General features: G+C 42.4%; 1 protein-coding gene across 7 annotated transcripts in view; it reads left to right on the forward strand.

The window, feature by feature from the left end:
• The window catches only part of PARD3B (par-3 family cell polarity regulator beta), a 2,197,040-nt gene that overhangs the window by 723,424 nt on the left and 1,451,259 nt on the right, over positions 1-22,357 (forward strand). For all 7 annotated transcript variants that reach the window (XM_069733662.1, XM_069733664.1, XM_069733663.1 and 4 more), the window contains exon 12: positions 2,428-2,598. In XM_069733662.1, coding sequence (XP_069589763.1) covers positions 2,428-2,598 — 171 coding nt within the window. The remainder of the gene's footprint in view (positions 1-2,427; positions 2,599-22,357) is intronic.

The following is a 22,357-nucleotide window of genomic DNA, read 5'->3' on the forward strand; positions in this document are numbered from 1 at the left end:
ACCATTTCTGATCATGGTATTCATTAACAATGATCTCTAATAGTTCAAAGTGGTTATAATCATAAGCTTTAACTCTTTACTGTAGTGAATAAAGATGGAAGGAAAGATCCCATCATGGGCTGTGTGCCCTGCCTCTCAGTAAAGTATATTTCTTTCCTTACACTAGTAATAGATCTTTTGTTCTGAGCTAGTGTGATGGGTGCAAGGTCATTGATGATGAACTGTAGTGGTGTTGAAGTTTTAATTAGCCTGAAGTGGACTTGTTTAATGAAGTCAGTAGCGGTGTCTATACAGTATATTGACTTTGCAGACTGTCTGACAAAATATAAATCTGTTTCCAGCCATTCATTTCACTTATATTCATAGTCATTCCATTGAATGAATATGTTTTCGATTGCATTAGATGCTCATTAAAACAAATGGTGTTCTGCTCCCTTTCACCTCATTAAAAAATGCAATATAGTAGAACTGAAATTAGATAACTGGGAAGCACTTTGGACCGTGCGCTCTCCTCTGGGAGAAGCAATGATCACAGTCAATAGACTATTCAGTTATTTGTAAGTAAGCAGCAATGAATTGAAGCACTTGGGAAATGTAATTTCTTTGCAGATAAATGTAAAGAAATGGCTTATTTTAGGTCCACCACTCTTCTGCGCCATTTTAGTGATGGGGCAAAGTCGCAGTGACATGCAGATTCCTGCAGCATTATTGACTTGTTTTTGCGTTAAATGTGTACAAACAATATGTGTGTCACTTTTTTGTTGAGTGAGGTACCTGTACTTTCCTTTGTGACAGCTTACTTCTGCCAAGCCCATAAAATGTGGTGCTTTCAGTCTAATGGGAATTAATGATATTTGACGGGAAGTTCTGGTGCTACAGTGTTTGCAGTGACTGAGGGCTCGTTCAGACGAGAGGAATTTTTACTGAGTTTAGCAGATTCGATGGATTTTTGGCAAAAATTTGATTCACGGCAAAAGGACTTGACATGAGTCACAAAGCTGTTAAACCTGTAATTGCCCTGAAAGATGTATGTACGCTGAGGTCCCCTAGTACAGTATCCAACCCTCTTCCATCTCTTTTTTGCACAAACACAGGCACAGTATTGTCAAAGTGACAAGTGGTAAAAGAAGTATAAAAATAGCTTGGGATCACCATATAATAGTCTTTATTGTAAACAGAAAAAAAAGGGACAAGAAATACAGTTTAAAAACAATTAAAACCCTAGCTAGGTTTATGAACAGCTAGTAAAGTGTATCTATGATGAGACCTACAGTCAACTGCCGTAAATCACAAATACAAAGGGTAAATTGTAACCAAGCATCACTCAATTTCTTGACACCCTGTGAGAGTCAAGATACTACTAATGCGTTCCCTGCCTCAGCTTTTATACAGGCTGCGATGGTTCCTCCTGATTGGCTGTACTATGCCATGTAATGTGATAGTTGCAAGGCATTATGGGGAAGTTTGCAGAATTGTGCATGAGGCTATGCGAGCCTTCTCTGACTGTCCAATATTCTGTAACATGTAAAATGATAGTGGGCAATTATTTGCCAGTTTACACAAATTAAATCCCAATGTATTCAGAATTTACCTGGACCTCTGAATTTCATAAAATTTAGCACATGCGAGTCGTATTTGGTTTGCATTGATTTCCACATCTCTACCAAGTAATAAAAATACCGGTGAGGGGTATAATTTCCACTTGTTATATTTTTATAGTTACTGTTTGTAGCCACATGTGAGATGCAGCTTTCTAGGAAATGATTTATACTTTTTAATATTACTTACAGCACAAGAACTAAGGTTGTAAATAACTCCAAGGCTACAGTAAGATCAATGAAAAGTGTCAAATGAACGCCACTGAAAGACTTGCCAGTTGCCATATTTGATGGGCAACATACCTTTAAGGTATATGTTCACGGCATCTTTTTGGGCAGATTCCGCCTGGAACCCTCCTGAAAAAGCTTTCCATAAACATTAAAATTAGTGAACATATGCACTGCAATATCAAAATGTCTTGCTTTGCATAAGGTATGTCTTTTGCAACTTATTTTAAATGTTTCAGGCTTTGAAAGCCATGAAGCAGCTAAAAGAAGTGACCCGACCATTCTTTAGCTGTCGCTATGAAATCACCACTGTTTGATGTGTAAAATTAAAAAAAAAAAAAAAACAAGAAGCCACCAGCGGCAAAAAGATGACAATGAAGGTTCTTCTTGCAGTGTGTTCTGTTTCAAAAACTATGTGCATACACCAGTGTCTGTAAGATGTTATGTCCATATTGCCTTATATACTTTATTAAACGTTTTGTTTTGGAAGGTCGGTCAGTTGCCTTCTTGAGAATGTATTCTTCTAGAGGTCTCTGTTGACTGTTATAAGCCAGTGAACATCATTTTTCGTGTGTTTTACTTTATGCTTTGCCTGTTACAGGATGGACGCCTGCGAGTCAATGATCAGCTTTTAGCTGTGAATGGGGAGAGCTTGCTTGGCAAATTAAATCGAGAAGCTATGGAAACGTTACGGAGATCCATGTCTATGGAGGGAAACATTCGAGGGATGATTCAGCTGGTCATTTTGCGTAAACTGGATAAACAAATGGAAGTAAGTGATGTTTGGTGCCTGTAGTACATATTACTATATATCCCTATAAATCTCTATTATATATATATATATATATATATATATATATGTATATAGCGAGAGAGAGAAAAACAACCAGCACTCCTAATGTGAACACGTGCAAGCTGCATCATATAAAGAACACAGCAGCACATGTACATGAATCTAGGCCATGTGAAAACACAGACAAATATTCAATATGAATTATACTTCTCAAAAATATTTTTTCATAAAAAATGTTTCAAAAATGTTTTTTTCATAAAACTTACAGTTAGAGATGAAATGAAGATTCTTAGCGCATAAATTGGCCAATTCATGTATGCTCATTAACTACGGCAAGGTGATATCCTTCTGATTTGTCCTACTCTACCATACATGCCACTTTTGGGGCACCAGCCTACTACTCTGGACAAAACATGTCACTCTGGGATAAACCTACAATTTATGGGCAGGTAGAGTTGATTACCACCACCTGCAAGGTCAATGGGAGGAGTGCAAGATAAGTCTGGATGCAGCCGCATCCATACATCAAATAGAGAAAAAAAAAAAAAAACAACCAGCACTCCTAATGTGAACACGTTCAAGTTGCATCATATAGATAAAGAAGAACACAGCAGCACATGTACATGAATCTAGGCCATGTGAAAACAGACAAATATTCAATATGAATTATACTTCTCAAAATATTTTATCATAAAAAAATTTTCAAAAATGTTTTTCATAGAACTTAGTTATAGATGAAACGAAGATTACACAGGTCAACAAAAAAAAAATTTTTTTCTGGTGTCCAAAATATTTTAATGAATTTGGGGTATTTTTGGGGTGCTGATTCTGAATATGCTATCAGTTTTGCCAGATTGGCTCAAGTTTTTGAGATTTTTGGTATCTTATTTATAGCACTTGTTGGTAAATGCGACGCATCATCTCATTAATTTCTTTGGATTAGTACTTGAACTGAGCAGTTCTCAATATAGTTTTGTGTTAATTAGTGTTCTAAAAGTTTGTTCATAGCTTGATTTTTGCACTAACTTTATGTTGTTGTCTGTTTTCCAGTGAAAAGCATGAACTCATCAAGAAGAAGTTGTCTTAACGATCCAGACTCATTCTGTTACATTTGTGGTGAATACACACTTCATCATCATCAGGTGGGGGAAGGTCAGGTAACATGGTAACCACAGGTACAGGCACATCTTCACAATGAGGGACAGGCCTTCTTGCAGATTCCATGTTAGGTTACTCCCATTTTCGTTTCTTATGCTTATTGAATCCTTGCACTTGCACTGCACAGAAATAACAGTCATCATTGATGATTTTTTTGCTCTCTCCACACCATTGGAACACCAAATTTGAAGCTTTTTCTTTGTCCTTTGCTCCATTTTCGTAATAATTCGATACATGCTTTGCACACTATGTGTGGTGCCCAAAACTTGTCTTGGTCCCCAAGCATAACCCCAAAATAGGCAAAATACACTTTTTTTTACGAAGTCTGTTATGTTTCTTCTATGTTTTGGCAGTGTGTATTCACCACAAATGTAACAGAATGAGTCTGGATCGTTAAGACAACTTCTTCTTGATGAGTTCATGCTTTTCACTGGAAAACAGACAACAACATAAAGTTAGTGCAAAAATCAAGCTATGAACAAACTTTTAGAACACTAATTAACACAAAACTATATTGAGAACTGCTCAGTTCAAGTACTAATCCAAAGAAATTAATGAGATGATGCGTCGCATTTACCAACAAGTGCTATAAATAAGATACCAAAAATCTCAAAAACTTGAGCCAATCTGGCAAAACTGATGACATATTCAGAATCAGCACCCCAAAGTTACCCTAAATTCGATGAAATATCTTTGGCACCAAAAATGCTGTTGACCAGTGTTATTAGCGCATAAATTGGCCAATTCGCGTGTGCCCATCAACCACGGAAAGGTGATCTCCTTCTGATGGGTCCTACTCTACCAATCATGAATATTTTCGAGAAGTATAATTCATATATAATTCATATTGAATATTTGTCTGTGTTTTCACATGGCCTAGATTCATGTACACGTGCTGTTGTGTTTATATATATATATATATATATATATATATATATATATATATATATATATATATATATATATACTAGATGGTGGCCCGATTCTAATGCATCGGGTATTCTAGAATATGCATGTCCACGTAGTATATTGCCCAACCACGTAGTATATTGCCCAGTCACATACTATATTGCCCAGTCACGTAGTATATTGCCCAGCCACGTAGTATATTGCCCGGCCACGTACTATATTGCCCAGTCACATAGTATATTGCCCAGTCACGTAGTATATCGCACAGCCCGCGTAGTATATTGCACTAGAAATTTTGGGGCCCCATACTGGCAAAATTTTTGGGGCCCCCTTGAGACTCCGCCCAGGCTCCACCTCAGCCCCGCCTCCAGGCTCCACCCCTCGAACTGTCCACAATCCCACCGCTCTCTCTTGGAAAATCTCCACTTCTCACCTATCACACATTGACAGTTCCCATCACCAGATCACACATATAGCCGGCAGCTTTTGTTTTGGCCAAAATATTTTTTAAGCCGCCACCATAACACGGTAGACACTTTTGGCCGGGCCCTGCTCTGCTGTAGCCTATTAAATATTTGTTAAAATATGCAATACGATTTAGGTATATTTTTATTTATTTTTCAATTTTTAAAATGACCTATAATACTACATACAAGGAACAAATACCACAGCACTATGACCAGATGACATATTACCACCACAGTGATCGAATAATATAAAATACAAGGAACAAATACCACTGCATCATAACCAGACCACATATTACCACCACATAGTGACTGAATACTACAATACTGATCAGTAATAAAAAAAACCACAATACTATCACCATCAGTGCCATTATACACAGGAGATCTGTAATTAGTAAGCAGTGTCTGTGTACAGGTAATACAGTGATCACCGGTGACATTATGCACAGGAGCTCTGTATATAATGTATAGGTAATACAGTGATCACTAGTGACATTGTACACAGGACCTCTGTATATAGTATACAGTGTATAGTGTCAGTGTATAGGTAACACTGACTCACCAGTGACGTCTCTAGGTGAAGTCCTTCATCTTTCATCCAGCACAGACCAACATCACTTCATCCAGCCAGGACTCGTCTCTGCAGGAAATAACACAGTTATCTCGAGTTCCGCTTGTAGAACACATTGCTTCATTTTCCCAGGCTCTACATTACACCACATGAAGAAGGCGACATAGTATCACTCTGCACAGTAACAGGACTTAAAACAGTATACTCAAAAAATAAAATAAATACACCACTGCAATAATAATATCCCTTAATTAGCCCCTATGGTAATATTCGCCATCCTAGCCCCCGTGTGTCTCATTCCAGGCTCCAGCCATATGTTCTCCCATCCTGCCCTCATGAGTATCCATTCTGCCCCTTATGATCTCCCCATCCTGCCCCATCTGTCTCCATCGTATCCATCCTGCCCCATCCGTCCCCAATCCTGTCCCATCTGTGTCCAGCACTCTGCCCCATCTGTTTCCAATCCTGACCCATCTGTGTCCAGCACTCTGCCCCATCTGTGTCCAATCCTGCCCCATCTGTCCAGCACTCTGCCCCATCTGTTTCCAATCCTGCCCCATCTGTGTCCAGCACTCTGCCCCATCTGTGTCCAGCACTCTGCCCCATCTGTGTCCAGCACTCTGCCCCATCTGTGTCCAGCACTTGCCCCATCTGTGTCCAGCACTCTGCCCCATCTGTGTCCAGCACTCTGCCCCATCTGTGTCCAGCACTCTGCCCCATCTGTGTCCAGCACTCTGCCCCATCTGTGTCCAGCACTCTGCCCCATCTGTGTCCAGCACTCTGCCCCATCTGTGTCCAGCACTCTGCCCCATCTGTGTCCAGCACTCTGCCCCATCTGTGTCCAGCACTCTGCCCCATCTGTGTCCAGCACTCTGCCCCATCTGTGTCCAGCACTCTGCCCCATCTGTGTCCAGCACTCTGCCCCATCTGTGTCCAGCACTCTGCCCCATCTGTGTCCAGCACTCTGCCCCATCTGTGTCCAGCACTCTGCCCCATCTGTGTCCAGCACTCTGCCCCATCTGTGTCCAGCACTCTGCTCCATCTGTGTCCAGCACTCTGCCCCATCTGTGTCCAGCACTCTGCCCCATCTGTGTCCAGCACTCTGCCCCATCTGTGTCCAGCACTCTGCCCCATCTGTTAACAATCCTGCCCCATCTCTGTCCAGCACTCTGCCCCATCTCTGTCCAGCACTCTGCCCCATCTCTGTCCAGCACTCTGCCCCATCTCTGTCCAGCACTCTGCCCCATCTCTGTCCAGCACTCTGCCCCATCTATGTCCAACACTCTGCCCCATCTCTGTCCAGCACTCTGCCCCATCTCTGTCTAGCACTCTGCCCCATCTCTGTCCAGCACTCTGCCCCATCTCTGTCCAGCACTCTGCCCCATCTCTGTCCAGCACTCTGCCCCATCTCTGTCCAGCACTCTGCCTCATCTGTTTCCAATCCTGCCCCATCTCTGTCCAGCACTCTGTCCCATCTCTGTCCAGCACTTGCCCCATCTCTGTCGAGCACTCTGCCCCATCTATGTCCAGCACTCTGCCCCAACTCTGTCCAGCACTCTGCCCCATCTCTGTCCAGCACTCTGCCCCATCTCTGTCCAGCACTCTGCCCCATCTCTGTCCAGCACTCTGCCCCATCTCTGTCCAGCACTCTTCCCCATCTCTGTCCAGCACTCTGCCCCATCTCTGTCCAGCACTCTGCCCCATCTCTGTCCAGCACTCTACCCCATCTCTGTCCAGCACTCTGCCCCATCTCTGTCCAGCACTCTGCCCCATCTCTGTCCAGCACTCTGCCCCATCTCTGTCCAGCACTCTGCCCCATCTCTGTCCAGCGTTTTGCCCCTGTGTCCAGCGTTCTTCCCTGGGCCCCCCGGATCGCCGCTCTCAAGAAAAAAAAAAAAAAAAAAGAAGTTCTTTTTACCTGGCCATGCTCCTGCAGCGGGCAAAGTTCTCTGTCTCTACGCAGCTGCAGCGTGCACTCGCCGGCGACTGACGATGATGTCAGATGCCGGCGACATGCACGCATGCTGCGGCTGACGTCAGCTGCCAGCCTCAGATTGGCTGGCGGCTGTTAACTATTGACGTGCGGGCCCGCACATCAATAGCTTTAAACAGCTGCAGCGTCGGCGCTAAGGGCACGGTTAGCCTGTGGCTGCCGGTAGGGGCCCGGTGAGCAGATGAGACGGGGCCCGATGCGGGCCCCCTCTGCCCACTGGGCCCCATACACCAGTCACGGCCGTCATGCCCTGATGGCAGCCCTGTGCACAGCCCACGTAGTATATTGCCCAGCCCGCGTAGTAGATTGCCCAGCCTGCATAGTACATTGCCCAGCCCGCGTAGTACATTTCCCAGCCCACGTAGTATATAGCAATGTGGGCATCATATCCCGCTTAAAAAAAAGAATTAAAAAAAAAATAGTCATATACTCACCTTCCATTGGCCCCTGGATCCAGGAAGCGTTTACCGACACTCCTCGCGTGCTCCTGTCTCAAGAGTGCATTGCGGTCTCGCGAGATGATGAAATTGCGGTCTCGCAAGACCACTACGTCATCATCTCGCGAGATCGCAATGCATGGACCGTTCACCGGAGTGTCGCGAGGAGCGGGAAAGGCGCCGGAAGGTGAGTATATGATGATTTTTTTTATTTTTTTTTTAATTTTTAACATTAGATCTTTTTACTATTGATGCTGCATAGGCAGCATCAATAGTAAAAAAGTTGGTCACACAGGGTTAATAGCAGCATTAATGGAGTGTGTTACACCGCGGCATAACGCGGTCCATTAGCGCTGCCATTAACCCTGTGTGACCGCTGACTGGAGGGGAGTATGGAGCGGGCACTGACTGATGGGAGGAAGGAACGGCCATGTTGCCGCCGGACTGTGTCTGTCGTTGATTGGTCGTGGGCATTTTGCCACGACCAATCAGCGACTTGGATTTCATGACAGGCAGAGGCCGCGACTAATGAATATCCGTGACAGAAAGTAAGACAGACAGACAGAAGGACAGAAAGATGGAAGTGACCCTTAGACAAGTAGTAATAGATACAGTACAGACCAAAAGTTTGGACACACCTTCTCATTTAAAGATTTTTCTGTATTTTCATGACTATGAAAATTGTACATTCACACTGAAGGCATCAAAACTATGAATTAACACGTGGAATTATATACTTAACAAAAAAAGTGTGAAACAACTGAAATTATGTTTTATATTCTAGGTTCTTCAAAGTAGCCACCTTTTGCTTTGATGACTGCTTTGCCCACTCTTGGCATTCTCTTTATGAGCTTCAAGAAGTAGTCACCGGGAATGGTTTTCACTTCACAGGTGTACCCTGTCAGGTTTAATAAGTGGGATTTCTTGCCTTATAAATGGTGTTGGGACCATCAGTTGTGTTGTGCAGAAGTCTGGTGGATACGCAGCTGATAGTCCTACTGAATAGACTGTTATAATTTGTATTATGGCAAGAAAAAAGCAGCTAAGCAAAGAAAAATGAGTGGCCATCATTACTTTAAGAAATGAAGGTCAGTCAGTCCGAAAAATTGGGAAAACTTTGAAATTGTCCCCAAGTGCAGTGGCAAAAACCATCAAGCGCTACAAAGAAACTGGCTCACATGAGGACCGCCCCAGGAAAAGAAGACCAAGAGTCACCTCTGCTTCTGAGGATAAGTTTATCCGAGTCACCAGCCTCAGAAATCGCAGGTTAACAGCAGCTCAGATTAGAGACCAGGTCAATGCCACACAGAGTTCTAGCAGCAGACACATCTCTACAACAACTGTTAAGAGGATAGCAATGAAGGTCACCGCGTTACCCTATATCGAATAGGATCTGTGAAGGATCAAGGAAGGCCGTTTCTATGTAAACCTAGAGGCTAAGGGTACCGTCACACAATGGCATTTTGATCGCTACGACGGCACGATTCGTGACGTTCCAGCGATATACTTACGATCTCGCTGTGTGTGACACGCTCCTGCGATCAGGGACCCCGCTGAGAATCGTACATCGTAGCAGATCCTTTGAAACTTTCTTTCGTCGTCTTGTGTCCCGCTGTGGTGGCATGATCGCATGGTGTAACAAAGGTGTGCACGATATTGTATACGATGTGCGCATAGTAACCAACAGCTTCTACATCGCAAATACCTCGTGAAGTTATCGCTCCAGCGTCGTGCATTGCGAAGTGTGACCGCAGTCTACGACGCTGGAGCGATATTGGAGCAATGCTGGAGCGTCACGGATCGTGCCGTTATAGCGACCAAAGTGCCACTGTGAGACGGTACCTTAAGGTATAGAAAGTGTGGCAGTTAATGTGTGACCAGTCTGCAATAAATAATCTGCTTGTCAGTCACTGCCAGGCACTGACAATCTCGATCATGTGCCAGAAAAATGTAGTACAACCTGTCCCGAAGAGAGAAAAGCACTTACTGGTGTAGCGTAGTTGCGATGCCAGTGCTGTGTCTTAGTTGCTTCATACCATGCTGTCAGGGAGGACAATAAGCTGGTTCTTTCGTGAGCGCAGTCCAAAGGTTGAGGGTTCAAGCGGCGATGCAGAGTGAGTAAAAGTCTGGGCAGCCTCCTCTCTGGTGGGACTGATACCACTGCATATGCCAGGAATGCTAGGCGGCGTGCCTCGGCCGAAGGCACCACTAGACTGTAGCGGTGTGTGAGGGAGGCGTGGTTTGGGTGACGTCACCTGGAGTTGGAAGCGTGGAGCAGGGGACGGATACTGAACAGGGCCAATTTGCCAATGCGTTTCGAAGGTCACCGGACCTTCTTCGTCAGGGCTGTTGGTCCTGGGTGTCAGCTGCTCCTTATATAGAAAGCCCACCCACCGCTATTATAAAAAAAAAATGAACCCAAGCAAACCCCCAATTTGCAAGGACTGAGAGCCTGGTTGTGAGTTGAATATGGCTGGATATGCATTGGGAATAAGTTGGATTGTCTGGTGTAAAGTCCCCCCCCCTTTAGATTGGAGTTTGACTGCTAGTGTATCCCATTATGTATCTTTTGTTAAAAAATGTATATAAAACGTGTAAATACAAAAATCTTTAATAAGAAAAAATATTTAGAAAGATTTTTAAAAGAATTTTAAAGTCTATGTATAAATAAACTGGACTAGAGGTTGGACTTGTCAGCTCATAATGAATACCCTATAGCAGGAGGTGGGTGACACAGTAGGCTGTGGAATACAAAAAAAGAAAGCGAAAAGAACTAGAAAAGATGAAAAAAAGATTATTTCCTCTATGAATAATACAGGAGCAGGACTAAGAAAAAGGAGAATAAAAGTTATATAGTTTATTAAGTAAAATATAAAATGTAAAATATAACTCGGTTATTAATTAAAAGCATATAGTTCTAGCTTGTGGTTGAGGCACCTAGGGACTAGGCTGTCCAACATAAAAATCCACTTAGATTCGGTACGTGACATTGATTTTATGTAGTCCCCTCCTTGCCAATTCTTGTGCACCACCTGAATGCCACAAAATGTCAACCATTTGGTTGACCTCATGTGGTGCTCCCTAAAATGCCTGGAGAGGGGATGACCGACAAATCCTTTTTTCTATATTATTAAGGTGTTCCTTCAATCGGTCCATAAGTCTGCGTTTTGTGCGGCCTACATAAATTTTATTGCAAGGGCATTTAAGAAGGTAGATTTCTCCTGATGACCAACATGATATATAGTCTTTGATTTCAAACTCTTGGGTGCCATTAAAATTAAAGAATGTCAGTTGTCTTATTTTTTTAAAATCTGTACGGACACAACAGGAACAAGTACCACATGGCAAAAAGCCTGGGATTTTTGAGGATGTCCCTTTAATAAAACCCTCACTGATTGTCGGGGCAATGATATTCCCTATTGTTCGTGATTTTCTGAACACGAATTTTGGATACTTTGGTAATAGTTTGCCTATCACTACATCTGATTGGAGGGTTGGCCAGTACTTGCGGATGATTTTAGTAAATTGTTTGTATCCATAATGGTATTGTGTAATAATAGGCAGCTGGTGGATTTGTTCTGAAATATTAATTAGAACAGATGCATCTGTTTTTGTTTTGTATATCAGAGCATCCCTAGATGTTTCACCCACCTCCTTCCTAGCTGCATCAAGTAGGTCCTTAGGGTAACCTTTATCTAAAAACTGGCCCGTTAGATACTCTGCTTCAGTTGTATAATCCTGTATATTTGTAAAGTTACGCCTTACTCGAGTAAATTGGCCTTTAGGGATGTTAGACAACCAAATGGGTAAATGGCAGCTATTTATATCGATAAACCCATTGGAATCTACTGTCTTGCGATGACATTTTGTTAACACCTGGTTATCTTCTATAAAGATCCTGAGATCTAAGAAATTCATGCTTGTTTTGCTAGTAGTGGCCGTGAATTCCAACCCAAAATCATTGGAATTAAGATGTATCGAGTTCAGATTGAGGGCCATTCCAGATAAATAGCATGTCATCGATGAACCGTTTCCACATAACAAGGCCAGTGTTGGGGCTTTCTGTCAAAGTAATGTGTGACTCCTCCCATTTGGCTACGTAAAGGTTCACATAGCTTGGAGCCAAGCAGGTACCCATGGCCATTCCCCATGTCTGGAGATATAACTGGCCGTCATAGATAAAAATAATTATGTTCTAAAATAAATAGGATACTCTCTACATTAAATTGAATTGTATGATAGACATACATTTCTGAAGGTGTGTGTCGACATAGCGTGATAGGTTTGAAGTCAAACAGTTGATGCCCACACACCTTCAGAAATGTATGTCTATCATCCCAGCTTACCTTAAAGATACCAGTCATGTGCTCCAAATACTGGAAAAAATACAGTGGGAGAGAGATTTCATCCTGGGAACATTAGACATTAAGTCACTATTAGTGTTGAGCATTCCGATACCGCAAGTATCGGGTATCTGCCGATATTTGCGGTATCGGAATTCCGATACCGAGTTCCGATATTTTTGTGATATCGGGAATCGGTATTGGGATTAAGATTCATGTGTAAAATAAAGAATAAAAAAAAATATTGATATACTTACCCTCGGACGCGCCCTGGTTGTCACTGCTGCTACTGCCATGCTTCCGTTCCTAAGAATGAGCGCGTTAAGGACCTTCGATGATGTCGCGGCTTGTGATTGGTCGTGTGAGCGGTCACATGACCGTTCAGCGACCAATCACAAGCCGCAACGTCATCGAAGGTCCTTAACACGCTCATTCTTAGAAAGGGAAGCATGGTGGTTGCAGCGGTGACAACCAGGGCGCGTCCGAGGGTAAGTATATCAATATTTTTTTATTTTTATTCTTTATTTTACACATGAATATGGATCCCAGGGCCTGAAGGAGAGTTTCCTCTCCTTCAGACCCTGGTAACCATAGAGGATACCTTCCGATATCTGTGTCCCATTGACTTGTATTGGTATCGGATATCGGTATCGGCGATATCCGATATTTTTCGGATATCGGCCGATACCATCCGATACCGATACTTTCAAATATCGGACGGTATCGCTCAACACTAGTCACTATATACAGTGATTAGCCATACTAAAGGGTGTGAATCAGCGGAGTATTATCTGAATAAACTAGATACCTACAAGGAAACTCAAATTCGATTTAGAAACGGCCTTCCTTGATCCTTCACAGATCCTATTCTATATAGAATAGCGCGGTGACCTTCATTGTTATTTTGTTTGCCTCTCCTAGCACTGACAGACTGAGCGCAGCAGCTGTCTAGGCACCTGCAGCTGTACCTATATTACATTCTACTTTTTCCTTTTTTGGGGGAGTGCTGGTGTGCTTCATAGCGTTCAACTGTTAAGAGGAGACTTTGTGCAGCAGGCCTTCATGGTAAAATAGCTGTTAGGAATCCACTGCTAAGGACAGGCAACAAGCAGAAGAGACTTGTTTGGGCTAAAGAACACAAGAAATGGACATTAGACCAGTGGAAGTCTGTGCTTTGGTCTGATGAGTCCAAATTTGAGATCTTTGGTTACAACAACCGTGTCTTTGTGCGTCACAGAAAAGGTGAACGGATGGACTCTACATGCCTGGTTCCCACCGTGAAGCATGGAGGAGTGTTGTGAATTCCGCTCTTGGGCTCTCTCCAGTGGTTGTAAGTGGCACTTTTGTGAGTTCTGCTCTTGGGCTCCCTCTGGTGGTTTTAAGTGGAATGGCTGCTCCTTGGATTTAGCAGTCTGCAGCTGCTTCCACTGATTGTCTTTCTGCTCGGCTATTTATGCCTGGCTCTTCCCTTCAGCCAGTGCCACTTGTCAATGGTTCCTGGTTGGATTCACATCTTTGCTTGGATTTCCCTGATATCCTGACCAGTTCAGCAAAGATAAGTCCTTGTGTTGCTCTTTTCTGTCCACATGTTGTGGACTTATTCGTTCTGTGCATTCTATGTTTTGACCGGGCTTTTCAGTATGGATTAATTCAGTTTAGCTGGTAGCTCTGGGAAGCAGATTTACCCTCCACACCTTTAGTCAGGTGTGGAGATTTTTGTAAACTCTGTGTGGATTTTTGTAGTTTTTAATACTGACCGCACAGTATTCCATCCTGTCCTATCTATCTAGCTAGACTGGCCTCCTGTGCTACATCCTCGTTTCATTCTGTTTATGTCTTTTTCCCTCTCCACTCACAGTCATTACTTGTGGGGGGCTATCTATCCTTTGGGGATTTTCTCTGAGGCAAGATAGTTTTCCTGTTTCTATCTTTAGGGGTAGTTAGTTCTCAAGCTGTGACGAGGTGCCTAGGGAGAGACAGGAGCATCCCACGGCTACTTCTAGTGTTGTGTTGAGCTTAGGGACGGCGGTCAGTACAGGTACCACCTCCTTCAGAGCTCGTCCCATGTTGCTCCTAAACCACCAGTTCATAACAGAGGAGGAGGTGTGATGGTGTGGGGGAGCTTTGCTGGTGACACTGTTGGGGATTTATTCAAAATTTAAGGCATACTGAAACAGCATGGCTATCACAGCATCTTGCAGCGGCATTCTATTCCATCCAGTTCCAGTTCCATCCAATGACCCCAAATACACCTCCAAGCTGTGTAAGGGCTATTTGACCAAGAATGAGAGCAATGGGGTGCTACGCCAGATGACCTTGTCTCCACAGTCACCAGACCTAAACCCAATCGAGATGGTTTGATGTGAGCTGGACCGCAGAGAGAAGGCAAAAGGGCGAACAAGTGCTAAGCATCTCTGGGAACTCCTTCAAGATTGTTGAATGACCATTCCCGGTGGCTACCTCTAGAAGCTCATCAAGAGAATGCCAAGAGTGTGCAAAGCAGTCATCAAAGCAAAAGGTGGCTACTTTTGAAAAACCTAGAATATAAGACATATTTTCAGTTGTTTCACACTTTTTTGTTAAGTATATAATTCCACATGTGTTAATTCATAGTTTTGATGCCTTCAGTGTGAATGTACAATTATGTATATATATATATATATATATATATAATTCTAACTATGATGCTACCTCATGAGATATTATTGTTTGTTCTTCTGGAGTACATTGCCTAAAATGATAAGACTTTACAATAACTTTATCAAAGTGATTGCTTTCATCTTTACGAGTTGCTTTTCATAATAATAAAGTAGCGGATGTTAACTTGATCTATGCTACGGTATCAATATTGCGCCAAATCCTGCAGATTGCTTATGGTTGTTTGGTGCACCAAGAGACGTTTGTGATCGAGTATCTGTACTTTTTTAAGTGTACACTATCAAACCATCTTCCATTCCTGAGACTGAACAGACTTGTCTATTGAGAAATAGAGCACTAAAATAAAAAAGGAGCTGAATTTCTGAATGATTTACGGTATATATTGGCTCCTTATTAAAACTGATCGCCGGCTGCCTGAAGCTTATCACGTCCTTCACAACAGTCACTCCTGAAAGTCAATTGCGATCTCATATGGCACGGGATGCACCTCATTGCGACTTGATGGATTTGGTATTTGACTTGCATTATAGTCATATTTACATGTCATAGAGCTAAAGATAGGCACAATTCACACACGGGATGAAATATCATCCTTGTTTACCTACTGAATGTGTGCGTGCCGGATGGTTAATGAACATCAGCAACTGTATTCACCTTCAGCCATTAATACCGGCTTTCCTGTACAGAACGTTCCTGACTGCAGTGCTGACTGCAGAGTTTTTTTGCTTTAGGCTTCTTCATACCTAGTTTATGTTTAGTTTCAAAATGCTTGTAAAAAAAAAAGTCATAAATTTCAAACATTTTAATGGAGTCTTTTTACATAAGGTTTGCCAGAATTTTTTTTTCAGCATGCATTTTTCCAAATGTTTTTTTTTTATTTTTTTTAATTCTGATTTAAAATAATATGTGTACAAACGGCCACCAATAGAGCATGCGTGCTCTGTGTATGGCTACATATGACAACACAAATGTATAGTGCTTGTGATGTGCTATAAATATATATATATATATATTGTATATAAAATATGGTAACTGAGTTGTAAGTATCCCCCCAATAATTGTCCCAGTATTAGTACGTACAATACATGCTAGAGTTTTTGTGAGGCATTTGGTGTTCTATGAATGCATTTGGTATTATTTGATGTTTTTGCTTAGAGTAGAGTTGTATTTTACCAAATACTATGCCAGATTCTTTCCGTGGCATTATATCTATCTTCCGTAGATGATCATATAAACACTAGTGACGGGTGAGCCTTGTGTGGCTCTTCTGAATGGTAATTTTGCTCTGCTTAACATTCAGCATCATCATCATCGTTCTCAGAATCTGAATGGGGTTCTATAAATCTAAAATGTGTGCCTTTTATATACAGCATACATGACAGATGGGTCTGATAAACCCATACACCCTTTATGATCCTCACATAGGTAGGAGAGGCACAAGATTTAATAGCATGGTATTGATAGTGGGGAATGATTCATGGACCTGGAGTTGTAGTGATGGCTAAACTCATAAGTGAAGCGGTGGAGCACAGATCATGAATATATGCATTATATTTACTATTGATGTGTATGTATAAATGTGTGTGCACTGAAGTACGCAGGCAGACACCGTAGACAGTGTACTATTATTACATGTGTGATTTGCATGCTCTGCTATTTCCCTGTGCAGCATGCTTGTAAAGATGAAAATGGCCAGCTCACCGTGAATGTAAAAACTCAGGGCTCTTAACCGCACCAGTGTCTTGGCAAGCCTTGTAAATGAAAATTAAGAGTGTCCGGCTCATAACCATATATATCAAAATTCCTTCTGTGCTTTATTCCAAAATGTTCAAACAGGTACAGCAAATCCATAAAAAAATCCATGCCACCGACGCGTTTCTGGCATCAAGTGCCCTTACTCTTGGTGCTGGAAACACCTTAGGGTTATGCTTTTTTTTTGTTTTTTCTTATGTATTTGCTGAACCTGTTTTAAACATTTAGAAATTACAGTATTGATTACATTTTATATACATTTGTTGAGTTGGACTATTCATTCCTTGTACCAAGTAGCTCATGTCATTCATAGAATGGTGTGTGAGATATTGGACCCTGGAAACTTGTATGTATTGAAAGTGCCATGTAATGACACATTGCCAGGGCAGACATAAAGTTTGGTTATGAAACATTTATTATGTTATATACTATTTTGCAACCGTTTTACATTTTCCAATACTGTGGAATATGAACGATATTTTTCAATATAGTTCTTTGAGACAGAAAACATCTGATATCTGGGTGGATATACTTCTGTTTGTTGCTTCTGACGTGACATTTCTTCACTATCCGCACTGAGCCACAATTGTCCATTCTAAGTCTTCTAGTCTGATGGCATCTTTTGGACTTCTGAGGTGGCACAGTTATTAGGACAGGTGTAGAAACAGCTTAGACTTGTTCAGTCACTATGCCGTAGTAATGCAAAGAGGGGAAGATGATGAGCAGCGCGGTGGCTCAGTGGTTAACACTGCAGTCTAGCAGCGCAGGGATCCTGGATTCAAATCCCACCAAGGACAACATCTGCAAGGAGTTTGTATGTTCTCCCCGAGTTTGGTGGGTTTCCCCCAGGTTATCCGATTTACTCCAACACTCCCAAGTCATACTGATAGGGCATACAAAGTCTGAGCCCCAGTGTGAACAGGGATGATGTCTGTAAAGCGCTGCAGAATTAATGGTGCTAATTAAGTGAGAACATTAAATAAAATGAAGGAGCACTTGTCTATTGTTTCTTCAGAAGGTCTTTGTTTCCAAGTACTTTGAATGATGTAGGAACACGAAACATCAGAATAATGATATAAAGATCTGACAGAGCTTATGACTACTGGTTTTAACCAATGCCTGGAAGATATATATTTTCTGTCCCCGAATCCTTGTCTGATATTACTCTTATTTATTGTTGGATCTCGATGACGCAGATTTACATTATCCTCCATTTTAATTTGTAGCTGGTTTTAGTTATATGACAACCACATCTATGTGAATTAATGTGAAGGGAGGGGATAGAATGCCGTAGAAGACAGAAAACCAATAAATCATTTAGATTTCACATCAGCCTTGGTGATTTGAATACCACGGTCCACCAAATCGAAGAACCTTACTTAAACAGTCAACATGTATTTTCCCTCCATGAATCATGACTCTACGCCTACCATATAAATGCTGCTCGAATGCTTTCTCCTAGCGCACGTATAATGAAGCTGAGATTGAATGAAACTCTTCTTAAACAGAAATTAATTTTTCTGTGGTGTTCTGGATGTTCAATTGTAATTCCATTTGAAAATGAGGATGAGTCCCGTTCAGCCCCACCTCTGCAAAAATCTGTCTTTTTAATGCATGGCATCACTAGATGAGCTGAATATCTTTAAACAATCCATTATCTTTTTATTGGCTTAGACACTAATGGAAGCTTCCATGACAGCTCTGTTTTATAAGCTGAATACTTTAATTAGGCCAGTTGTTGATCAGCTGTTGGGATATCGATTGTGACATTTATCAGGGGAGCCCAAAAGCTTTATGTTGTTTTTTTTGTTTTTGTTTGCTTTCCTGTTTACTGTTTGTTAATTCACAAGTCTTCACAATATGTGTGCCTATATATTGCAGAATCTGCTCGATATGGGTCCTATTGTTTCCTTAATTTGCGGTACATCAAAAAAGGGTTGTCTGGTTATCTAGTAATATATTAAACTGTTTTTGTTTAGTATCTGATGAAGGTGTGCAGGCTTTATATTGCTGTGTATGAAGTGGACATCTCTGCACAAAGCCTTTAGCATTGTATTTATCATCAACTTTACTCATATTTCTTATGTCATTGCTGTGTGGGTATATGTGTGAACTAGACCATAGTCCTGCTGCAGTGCTGCCCATAGGACATTGTAAACAATGGGCACAATACAGCAGTCCCCCCCTTTACAGGATAAATGTGTTTTTTTTATTTCTTAGAATGCACAGTTCTCCATGTTTTCTCAGTTCCATAACACAAAATATTTCTTATTCAGATCACTGCTGGTCAGTGTATGCTGAGAAAAAAAGTTATAATAATAATAATCTTTATTTTTATATAGCGCTAACATATATTCCGCAGCGCTTTACAGTTTTCACACATTATCATCGCTGTCCCTGTTGGAGCTCACAATCTAGATTCCCTATCAGTATGTCTTTGGAATGTGGGAGGAAACCAGAGTGCCTGGAGGAAACCCACGCAAACACGGAGAGAACATACAAACTCTTTGCAGATGTTGTCCTTAGTGGGGCTTGAACCCAGGACTCCAGCGCTGCAAGGCTGCTGTGCTAACCACTGTGCCACCGTGCTGCCCATAGTTGTGGTCAACATTAAAGGGAACATATGTCAAAAAATGCTGTTAACCTGCAGATTAAAAACATTCTAAAGCTGTACGGCTGCTACACTGACAGCTCAGCTGCCAAGAAAAACAAAAAAAACCTCCCGGCTTTCAGTCATAGAGACGTGGCTTCAGTCACTGCTCAGTAAATAGTGAGCGGCTTTCAGTGACAGAGGCACAGATTCAGTCACTGCTCAGTACACAGTGAGCGGCCACTGAAACCACACCCCAGCACTAACAGACAGCTCAGTAGGCTATCAGTCAGTGCCCGCCTGTGCTTACAGCTGCCGCTTACTATGTGCTGAGAGTTAACTAAAGCCTCGCCAACCGAGCCTCTATGACCTAAACATGAAGATCACCAGGAAGAATAAAATTAATTTCCTCCTGGCAGCTGGGCTTTCAGTATGGCGGCCACATGGCACTGCAACGCTGTTAACCTGCAGATTAACTGCATATCAATAGCATTTTGGGGCATGGCAGGTTGTCTTTAATAGCAACCTTGAATGCCAAGTACCCTCTGTAAAATATCTCCTGATATAAAGTGTTTAGTGACACTACTTGGTTACATGCTGCATAAACTCATATGTTGGATACAGAAAATCACAAAACACAAAAATAGCAAAATAAAAATTTGGAATGAATAAAGGCACAGAATTGAAAACAATGCCAGGGCACAATTAATGGCAAGCATTGTTTGTAACTAACAAATGTCAAAATCAGACTAACCTGTGATTAGAAAATATACATTTGTACTGATATTGTCAGGGCTCAGATTAATTAGCCTATGAAAGGTAACTTTAATGCTTAAAGGCAAGCCATCACCATCAGAAAATGGTCTATTGTTAGAAAATATATACACTGCTCAAAAAAATAAAGAGAACACTAAAATACCACATCCTAGATATCACTGAATGAAATATTTCAGCTGACAATCTTTATTCATTACATAGTGGAATGTGTTGAGAACAATAAAATGTAAAAATGATCAATGTAAAATAAAATGAATATCCCATGGAGGTCTGGATTTGGAATGATACTCAAAATCAAGGTGGAAAATCAAATTACAGGCTGATCCAACTTCAGTGGAATTACCTCAAGACAAGAAAATGATGTTCAATAGTGTGTGTTGCCTCCATGTGCCTGTATGATCTCCATACAATGCCTGGACATGCTCCTGATGAGGCGGTGGATGCCTGGACATGCTCCTGAGGGATCTCCTCCCAGACCTGGACTAAAGCATCCGCCAACTCCTGGACAGTCTGTGGTGCAACGTGACATTGGTGGGTGGTGCAAGACATAATGTCCCAGATGTGTTCAATCAGATTCAGTTCTGGAGAATGGGCGGGCCAGTCCATAGCTTCAATGCCTTCGTCTTGCAGGAACTGCTGACACACTCTAGCTACATGAGGTCTGGCATTGTCCTGCATTAGGAGGAACCCAGGGCGAACTGCACCAGCATATGGTCTCACAAGTGGTCTGAGGATCTGATAACGGTACGTAATAGCAGTCAGGCTACCTCTGGCGAGCACATGGAGGGCTGTGCGGCCCTCCAAAGAAATACCACCCCACCCTATTACTGACCCACTGCCAAACCGGTCATGTTGAAGGATGTTGCAAGCAACAGATCGCTCTCCACGGCATCTCCAGACACTGTCACGTCTGTCACATGTGCTCAGTTGGAACCTGCTTTCATCTGTGAAGCACACAGGCGCCAGTGGCGAATTTGCTGATCCTGGTGTTCTGTGGCAAATGCCAAGCGTCCTGCATGGTTTTGGGCTGTGAGCACAACCCCCATCTGTGAACGTTGGGCACTCAGACCATCCTCATGGAGTCCATTTTTAATCGTTCGTGCAGACACATGCACATTTGTGACCTGCTGGAGGTCATTTTGCCGGGCTCTGGCAGTGCTCCTCCTGTTCCTCCTTGCACAAAAGCTGGGGTTGCGGTCCTGCTGCTGGGTTGTTGCCCTCCTACGGCCCCTCCACATCTCCTGGTGTACTGGCCTGTCTCCTGGTAGCACCTCCAGCCTCTGGACACTACTCTGACAGACACAGCAAACCTTCTTGCCACAGCTCACATTGATGTGCCATCCTGGATGAGCTGCACTATCTGAGCCACTTGTGTGGGTTGTAGAGTCCGTCTCATGCTATTACGAGTGTGAAAGCACAACCAACATTCAAAAGTGACCAAAACATCAGCCAGAAAGCAATGGTACTGAGATGTGGTCTGTGGTCCCCACCTGCAGAACCATTCCTTTATTGAGTGTGTCTTGATTATTGCCAAAAATGTTCACCTGTTGTCTATTCCATTTGCACAACAGCATGTGAAATTGATTGTCAAACAGTGTTGCTTCCTAAGTGGCCAGTTTGATTTCACATAAGTTTGATTGACTTGGAGTTATATTCTGTAGTTTGTGTTTCCTTTATATTTTTGAACAGTGTATCTACATATATAATCATCTAAGGGGCACTTCCGTCTGTTTGTCTGTCTGCTTGTCTGTCTGTCACGGAAATCCCAAGTCGCTGATTGGTCGCAGCCAGCGGCCGCGACCAATCAGCGACGGGCACAGTCCGGCCGCGAAATGGCTGCTCCCTACTCCCCTGCAGTCAGTGCCCCCTCCATACTCCCCTCCCCAGTCAGCGCCCGCCGCCCACATAACGTTTTAGCAGTCCGTTAAACCGACTGCGTTACACCTCAGCATAACGCGGTGTAACGCAGTCTGTTAACGCTGCTATTAACACGGTGTGACGAACTTTTTACTATTGATGATGCCTATGCAGCATCAATAATAAAAAGATATAATGTTAAAAATAATTTTAAAAAACTATT

The sequence above is a fragment of the Ranitomeya imitator genome, chromosome 7 (genome assembly GCF_032444005.1).
Source record: "Ranitomeya imitator isolate aRanImi1 chromosome 7, aRanImi1.pri, whole genome shotgun sequence".
NCBI lineage: Eukaryota > Metazoa > Chordata > Amphibia > Anura > Dendrobatidae > Ranitomeya > Ranitomeya imitator.